The following is a 9,402-nucleotide window of genomic DNA, read 5'->3' as shown; positions in this document are numbered from 1 at the left end:
ATCACAATACATATAGAACCACAATACATATAGAACCATCAGAATCACAATACATATAGAATCATCAGAACCACAATACATATAGAACCACAATACATATAGAACCACAATACATATAGAACCACAATACATATAGAACCACAATACATATAGAACCACAATACATATAGAACCACAATACATATAGAATCATCAGAACCACAATACATATAGAATCATCAGAACCACAATACATATAGAATCATCAGAACCACAATACATATAGAACCACAATACATATAGAACCACAATACATATAGAATCACAATACATATAGAATCATCAGAATCACAATACATATAGAACCACAATACATATAGAATCATCAGAACCACAATACATATAGAACCACAATACATATAGAATCACAATACATATAGAATCACAATACATATAGAATCACAATACATATAGAATCATCAGAATCACAATACATATAGAATCACAATACATATAGAATCACAATACATATAGAATCACAATACATATAGAATCATCAGAATCACAATACATATAGAATCACAATACATATTGAATCATCAGAATCACAATACATATAGAATCACAATACATATAGAATCACAATACATATAGAATCACAATACATATAGAATCATCAGAATCACAATACATATAGAATCATCAGAATCACAATACATATAGAATCATCAGAACCACAATACATATAGAATCACAATACATATAGAATCATCAGAACCACAATACATATAGAATCATCAGAACCACAATACATATAGAACCACAATACATATAGAATCACAATACATATAGAACCACAATACATATAGAACCATCAGAATCACAATACATATAGAACCACAATACATATATAACCACAATACATATAGAACCACAATACATATAGAATCACAATACATATAGAACCACAATACATATAGAACCACAATACATATAGAACCACAATACATATAGAACCACAATACATATAGAATCACAATACATATAGAACCATCAGAATCACAATACATATAGAATCATCAGAACCACAATACATATAGAATCACAATACATATAGAACCACAATACATATAGAACCACAATACATATAGAACCACAATACATATAGAATCACAATACATATAGAACCACAATACATATAGAACCATCAGAACCACAATACATATAGAACCATCAGAACCACAATACATATAGAACCATCAGAACCACAATACATATAGAATCACAATACATATAGAATCATCAGAATCACAATACATATAGAACCACAATACATATAGAATCAGCACCTAAGTGTCGTGATAATATCGTATCATTGGGTCCCTGGCAATTCCCAGCCCTACAGCAAACACTACCTAATTACTACCAGGAAGTAAAGCAGGGACTGAATTGTGGTAGAGGTGTTTCAGTTGTGGGGCTAATTGATGTCTCTCCCTCTCCTTCTCTCCTCTCTTCTCCCTCCCTCCCTCCCCTCCTCCCTCCCTCCCTCCCTCCTCTCCCTCCCTCCCTCCCTCCTCCCTCTTCTTCCCTCTCTCTCCTTCTTCTGTCCTCCCCTCCCTCCCTCCCTCCCTCTGTCTCCCTCCTCTCTCCTCTGTCCCTCCCTCCCTCTTTCTCTCCTCCCTCCCTCCCTCCCTCCCTCCCTCCCTCCTGTCCCTCCCTCCCTCCCTCCCTCCCTCCTCTCCTCTCCTCTCTCCCCTCCCTCTCTCCTCTCTCCCTCTGCTCTCTCTCTCTCTCCTTCCCTCCCTCCTCCCTCCCCCTCCCTCCCTCCCTCCCTCCCTCCCTCCCTCCCTCCCTCCCTCCCTCCCTCCCTCCCTCCCTCTCCTCTCTCCCTCCTCTCCTCTCTCCCCCCTCCCTCAGTGAAGACAGCTATGCAGTGATAGACTATGCTCTGAGGGACCATATCTGGGTGGGACCCTGCCAGGCTCAGGATATCAACCTATCACCCATCAGAACCACCGCTGGAATGCTGACATCACGGCATCCCGGGGCCAGCCACCTCTTCCGCCTGTGTTTCCGTAGCAACCATTCCGGAGACAAGGTGCCCATGGTCCTGGGGGTGGAGCTAATGTAAGTGTCACCTTCTAGTGTGCGACCCTTGACCTTTGTGTACCTGTGTTTGTTTTCCTCTCTATTTCTCATATCTGGGTCCTTGTCTCTGAGCTGGGTTCTATATGGGTCCTTCTCACTGAGCTGGGTTCTATATGGGTCCTTCTCTCTGAGCTGGGTTCTATATGGGTCCTTCTCTCTGAGCTGGGTTCTATATGGGTCCTTGTCTCTGAGCTGGGTTCTATATGGGTCCTTCTCTCTGAGCTGGGTTCTATAAGGGTCCTTCTCTCTGAGCTGGGTTCTATATGGGTCCTTCTCTCTGAGCTGGGTTCTATATGGGTCCTTCTCTCTGAGCTGGGTTCTATATGGGTCCTTCTCTCTGAGCTGGGTTCTATATGGGTCCTTGTCTCTGAGCTGGGTTCTATATGGGTCCTTCTCTCTGAGCTGGGTTCTATATGGGTCCTTCTCTCTGAGCTGGGTTCTATATGGGTCCTTCTCTCTGAGCTGGGTTCTATATGGGTCTCTTTTTCTCTCTCTATTTCTCTCTCCTGTTTTTCTATCCTGCTGTCTGTCTCTCCTGTTTTTCTCTCCTGCTGTCTGTCTCTCCTCTTTCTATCCTGCTGTCTGTCTCTCCTCTTTCTATCCTGCTGTCTGTCTCTCCTGTCTTTCCCTCCTGCTGTCTGTTTCTCCTGTCTTCTTTCTATCCTGCTGTCTGTCTCTCCTGTCTTTCTCTCCTGCTGTCTGTCTCTCTCCTGTCTTTCTCTCCTGCTGTCTGTCTCTCCTGTCTTTCTCTCCTGCTGTCTGTCTCTCCTGTCTTTCTCTCCTGCTGTCTGTCTCTCTCCTGTCTTTCTCTCCTGCTGTCTGTCTCTCCTGTCTTTCTCTCCTGCTGTCTGTCTCTCCTGTCTTTCTCTCCTGCTGTCTGTCTCTCCTGTCTTTCTATCCTGCTGTCTGTCTCTCTCCTGTCTTTCTCTCCTGCTGTCTGTCTCTCTCCTGTCTTTCTCTCCTGCTGTCTGTCTCTCATGTCTTTCTGTCCTGCTGTCTGTCTCTCTCCTGTCTGTCTCTCCTGTCTTTCTATCCTCCTGTCTTTCTCTCCTGCTGTCTGTCTCTCTCCTGTCTGTCTCTCTCCTGTCTTTCTCTCCTGCTGTCTGTCTCTCTGCTGTCTGTCTCTCCTGTCTTTCTCTCCTGCTGTCTGTCTCTCTCCTGTCTGTCTCTCCTGTCTTTCTATCCTGTCTGTCTGTCTCTCTCCTGTCTGTCTGTCTCTCTGTCTTTCTATCCTGCTGTCTGTCTCTCTCCTGTCTGTATCTCCTGTCTTTCTGTCCTCCTGTCTTTCTATCCTGCTGTCTGTCTCTCTCCTGTCTGTCTCTCCTGCTGTCTTTCTCTCCGGCTGTCTGTCTCTCTCCTGTCTGTCTCTCCCGTCTTTCTCTCCTGCTGTCTGTCTCTCCTGTCGTTCTATCCTGCTGTCTGTCTCTCCTTCTTTCTCTCCTGCTGTCTTTCTCTCTCCTGTCTTTCTCTCCTGCTGTCTGTCTCTCTCCTGTCTTCCTCTCTCCTGCTGTCTGTCTCTCTCCTGTCTTTCTCTCCTGCTGTCTGTCTCTCTCCTGTCTTTCTATCCTGCTGTCTGTCTGTCTCTCCTGTCTTTCTCTCCTGCTGTCTGTCTCTCTCCTGTCTGTCTCTCCTGTCTTTCTCTCCTGCTGTCTGTCTCTCTCCTGTCTTTCTCTCCTGCTGTCTGTCTCTCTCCTGTCTGTCTCTCCCGTCATTCTCTCCTGCTGTCTGTCTCTCTTCTGTCTTTCTCTCCTGCTGTCTGTCTCTCTCCTGTCTTTCTGTCTGCTGTCTGTCTCTCTCCTGTCTTTCTCTCCTGCTGTCTGTCTCTCTCCTGTCTTTCTCTCCTGCTGTCTGTCTCTCTCCTGTCTTTCTCTCCTGCTGTCTGTCTCTCTCCTGTCTTTCTCTCCTGCTGTCTGTCTCTCTCCTGTCTGTCTCTCTCCTGCTGTCTGTCTCTCCCCTGTCATTCTCTCCTGCTGTCTGTCTCTCTCCTGTCATTCTCTCCTGCTGTCTGTCTCTCTCTGTCTGTCTCTCCTGTCTGTCTCTCTCTGTCTTTCTCTCCTGCTGTCTGTCTCTCTCCTGTCTGTCTCTCTCCTGTCTGTCTGTCTCTCTCTGTCTGTCTCTCTCCTGCTGTCTGTCTCTCCCTGTCATTCTCTCCTGCTGTCTGTCTCTCTCCTGTCATTCTCTCCTGCTGTCTGTCTCTCCTGTCATTCTCTCCTGCTGTCTGTCTCTCTCCTGTCATTCTCTCCTGCTGTCTGTCTCTCTGTCTGCTGTCTGTCTCTCTCCTGTCATTCTCTCCTGTCTGTCTCTCTCTGTCTGTCTCTCCTGCTGTCTGTCTCTCTCCTGTCTGTCTCTCTCCTGTCTGTCTCTCTCCTGTCTTTCTCTCCTGCTGTCTGTCTCTCTCCTGTCTGTCTCTCTCCTGTCTGTCTCTCTCCTGTCTGTCTCTCCTGTCTTTCTTTTCTACATATGTTCCTGTTATCACTTCATCCTTCTGTCAGTTGGGTCAACTCTGATGTCCCCTGGGAGTGTGTGTGTTCCATCAGGAACATGTTTGTTTATGTCCCTCAGTACATCTGATGGGATGGGCGTCAGAGGCAGGCTTCACTCAGATCAAAGTCTGTTCTCACTCTATAGAGACCGATTTGCTTTCTCTCTCTCCAAGGGGCTTTATTGACATGGGAAACATGTGTTACCATTGCCAAAGCAAGTGAAGTAGATAATAAACAAAAGTGAAATAAACAATACAAAATAAACAGTAAACATTACACTCACGACAGATCCAACAGAATTAAGACATTTCAAATGTCATATTATGTCTATATACAGTGTTGTAATGATGTACAAATAGTTCAAGTACAAAAGGGAAAATAAATCAACATAAATATGGGTTGTATTTACAATGGTGTGTGTTCTTCACTGGTTGCCCTTTTCTCGTGGCAACAGGTCACATATCTTGCTGCTGTGATGGCACACTGTGGAATTTCACCCAGTAGATATGGGAGTTTATCAAAATTGGGTTTGTTTTCTAATTCTTTGTGGATCTGTGTAATCTGAGGGAAATATGTGTCTCTAATATGGTCATACATTGGACAGGATGTTAGGAAGTGCAGCTCAGTTTCCACCTCATTTTGTGGGCAGTGAGCACATAGGCAGACATGGCTCTCAAGAGAAGACAGGCTACGGCGGCCTTTCTCAATAGCAAGGCTATGCTCACTGAGTCTGTACATAGTCAAAGCTTTCCTTAATTTTGGGTCAGTCACAGTGGTCAGGTATTCTGTCACTGTGTACTCTGTTTTTTTGTTAATTCTTTCCAATGTGTCAAGTAATTATCTTTTGTTTTCTCATGATTTGGTTGGGTCTAATTGTGCTGCTGTCCTGGGGCTCTGTAGGGTGTGTTTGTGAACAGAGCCCCAGGACCAGCTCTCTCACACACACACACACTGATCAAAGTCCCCTGGTATCAGAGTGTGTAGCCTTCCCTCCTCACCTCATTAAGACTCTCAGGGTAATGACCCACAGTAGAAAACAGCTGAGCCTTTTACATTCCTGTCTGTAATGGAATAATGTTTCCCCCGCAAACACTGACTATACAGGGAGAGGGACAGGGAGAGGGACAGGGGGAGGGAGAGGGACAGGAGCAGGGAGAGGGACAGGAGCAGGGAGAGGGACAGGGGGAGGGAGAGGGACAGGAGCAGGGAGAGGGAGAGGGACAGGAGCAGGGAGAGGGACAGGGAGAGGGACAGGAGAAGGACAGGAACAAGGAGAGGGACAGGGAGAAGGACAGGGAGAGGGACAGGAACAAGGAGAGGGACAGGGAGAAGGAGAAGGACAGGGAGAGGGACAGGAACAGGGACAGGGAGAGGGACAGGAACAAGGAGAGGGACAGGGAGAGAGACAAGGAGAGGGACAGGGAGAGAGACCAGGAGGGGACAGGGAGAGACAAAGGAGTGGGACAGGGAGAGAGACAAAGGAGATGGACAAGGAGAGGGACAAGGAGAGGGACAGGGAGAGGGACAGGGAGAGGGACAAAGGAGAGGGACAAAGGAGAGGGACAGGGAGGGACAGGGAGAGGGACAAAGGAGAGGGGACAGGGAGAGGACAAGGAGAGGGACAGGGAGAGGGACAAAGGAGAGGGACAAGGAGAGGGACAGGGAGATGGACAAGGAGAGGGACAGGGAGATGGACAGGGGAGAGACAAAGGAGAGGGACAGGGAGAGGGACAGGGAGAGGGACAGGGAGATGGACAGGGGGAGAGACAAAGGAGAGGGACAAGGAGAGGGACAAGGAGAGGGAAAAGGGGGACAAGGAGCGAGACAAGGGAGAGAGACAAGGGAGAGAGACAAGGGAGAGACAAGGGAGAGAGACAAGGGAGAGAGACAAGGGAGAGGGACAAGGAGATGGACAGGGAGAGAGACAAATGAGAGGGAGAGAGACAAATGAGAGGGAGAGAGACAAAGGAGAGGGAGAGGGACATGGAGAGGGACATGGAGAGGGACAAGGAGAAGGACAGGGAGAAGGACAAGGAGAGGGACAAGGAGAGGGACAGGGAGAAGGACAAGGAGAGGGACAGGGAGAGAGACAAAGGAGAGGGACAGGGAGAGAGACAAAGGAGAGGGACAATGAGAGGGACAGGGAGAGAGACAGGGAGAGAGACAGGGAGAGAGACAGGGAGAGAGACAAGGGAGAGAGACAAGGGAGAGAGACAAGGAGATGGACAGGGAGAGAGAGACAAAGGAGAGGGACAGGGAGGGAGAGACAGGGAGAGAGACAAGGGAGAGGGACAGGGAGAGAGACAAGGGAGAGGGACAAGGAGATGGACAGGGAGAGAGACAAAGGAGAGGGAGAGAGACAAAGGAGAGGGAGAGGGACATGGAGAGGGACAAGGAGAGGGACAGGGAGAAGGACAGGGAGAAGGACAAGGAGAGGGACAAGGAGAGGACAGGGAGAAGGACAAGGAGAGGGACAGGGAGAGAGACAAAGGAGAGGGACAGGGAGAGAGACAAAGGAGAGGGACAGGGAGAGAGACAAGGAGAGAGACAGGGAGAGAGACAAGGGAGAGAGACAAGGAGAGAGACAAGGGAGAGAGACAAGGGAGAGAGACAAGGGAGAGGGACAGGGAGAGAGACAGAGAGGGACAGGGAGAGAGACAAAGGAGAGGGAGAGGGACAAGGAGAGGGACAGGGAGAAGGACAAGGAGAGGGACAAGGAGAAGGACAAGGAGAGGGACAGGGAGAGAGACAAAGGAGAGGGACAGGGAGAGAGACAATGAGAGGGACAGGGAGAGAGACAAAGGAGAGGGACAAGGAGAGGGACAGGGAGAGAGACAAGGAGATGGACAGGGAGAGAGACAAAGGAGAGGGACAGGGAGAGAGACAAAGGAGAGGGACAGGGAGAGGGACAAGGACTGGGAGAGGGACAAGGGGGAGAGACAGAGAGGGACAGGGAGAGAGACAAGGAGATGGACAGGGAGAGAGACAAGGAGAGGGACAGGGAGAGAGACAAAGGAGAGGGACAGGGAGAGGACAAGGAGAGGGACAGGGAGAGGGACAAAGGAGAGGGACAAGGACTGGGAGAGGGACAAGGGGGGAGAGGGACAGGGAGAGGGACAAGGGGGATACCTAGTCAGTTGTACAACTGAAATGTGTCTTACGCATTTAGCGCAATCCCTCTGAATCAGAGAGGTGTGGGGGGCGGGGGGCTGCCTTCATCAACATCCACGTCTTCGGCACCAGGGGACCAATGTGTTCACTGCTCAGGGGCAGAATGACAGATTTGACCTTGTCAGCTCGGGGATTCGATCCAGCAGCCTTTCGGTTATAGGCCCAACGCTCAAATCACTTTGCAATGTCATAGCAGTCTATTTAGATTATTTTGGGCAGTAGTTTTACACATTTACCACAACCGTTCTCTCATTTGGGTTCTGGTTGGTTGTTTTTCGTTGGATAGTTTTCTCAATTTCTTTCTTTAGGTTTTTGGGCTCTTCATTTCTAATTGCTGTTAATTTTCATAGGTTTTCTTCTTGAATTTGATAAGTTAGCTGGTATGTCAAATATACCGTTTCTACTGCTAAGTTCACACCTTCACTATTGCAGGGTAACATTTTGTCCAGGAAGTTGTCTAGGATTTTGCTGTGGTCTGATAGGGGTGTCAGTGGGTTGACTGTGAACACTCTGAGAGACTCTGGGTTGAGGTCAGTGATAAAGTAATCTACAGTACTACTGCCAAGAAATGAGCTATAGGTGTACGTGCTGTAGGAGTCCCCTTGAAGCCTACAGTCTCTCGCTCTCCCTCTCTCTCTCCCCCCTCCCCCTCTGTCTCTGGTTCTTGTCCTGGCTGTAGACCTATAGTCGTGTCTCACTCACACACAGACGCCTGCCAATTACTGGTCTTTATTTAAAGGGCGTGTTCAGTTGACTTCCTTTGTCAGCACGCGTTTGCCGACACACACACACACACACACACACACACACACACACACACACACACACACACACACACACACACACACACACTACAAGGCCAGATCTCCCTCATTCCTCTATCTGTTTAGGTAAACCTCCCTTTTGAATCACATTCTCTACAGCTCTTACCTCTGTAGACATAAAGGCATAAACATAACATTAACTTCAACTACTAGTCAAAGGCCTCTTAGCTAAACGAATCTGTATCCAATTATTAGACTGATCGATTGTTTGGTCGATAGGCTGTTGGTCGCCTGAGTCTTTATTGTTGTCGAGCAGTAGCAAATATACACTACAAATATACACTACAAATATACACTACAAATATACACTACAAATATACACTACAGATATACACTACAGATATACACTACAGATATACACTACAAATATACACTACAAATATACACTACAAATATACACTACAAATATACACTACAAATATACACTACAGATATACACTACAAATATACACTACAGATATACACTACAAATATACACTACAAATATACACTACAAATATACACTACAGATATACACTACAGATATACACTACAGATATACAAATATATACACTACAAATATACACTACAGATATACACTACAGATATACACTACAGATATACACTACAACATATACACTACAAATATACACTACAAATATACACTACAAATATACACTACAAATATACACTACAGATATACACTACAGATATACACTACAGATATACACTACAGATATACACTACAAATATACACTACAAATATACACTACAAATATACACTACAAATATACACTACAGATATACACTACAAATAT

The 9,402-nt window shown here is 46.7% G+C and overlaps 1 protein-coding gene across 2 annotated transcripts in view; it reads left to right on the top strand.

The window, feature by feature from the left end:
- The window catches only part of LOC112267326 (rho guanine nucleotide exchange factor 26), a 100,882-nt gene that overhangs the window by 75,102 nt on the left and 16,378 nt on the right, over positions 1 to 9,402 (top strand). For both annotated transcript variants that reach the window (XM_042297692.1, XM_042297691.1), the window contains exon 11: positions 1,897 to 2,106. In XM_042297692.1, coding sequence (XP_042153626.1) covers positions 1,897 to 2,106 — 210 coding nt within the window. The remainder of the gene's footprint in view (positions 1 to 1,896; positions 2,107 to 9,402) is intronic.

The sequence above is a fragment of the Oncorhynchus tshawytscha genome, linkage group LG14 (genome assembly GCF_018296145.1).
Source record: "Oncorhynchus tshawytscha isolate Ot180627B linkage group LG14, Otsh_v2.0, whole genome shotgun sequence".
In the NCBI taxonomy this organism is placed as follows: Eukaryota; Metazoa; Chordata; class Actinopteri; order Salmoniformes; family Salmonidae; genus Oncorhynchus; species Oncorhynchus tshawytscha.
The sequence above is the reverse complement of the archived record's forward strand: the minus strand, read 5'-3'. Positions and strand labels throughout refer to the sequence as shown.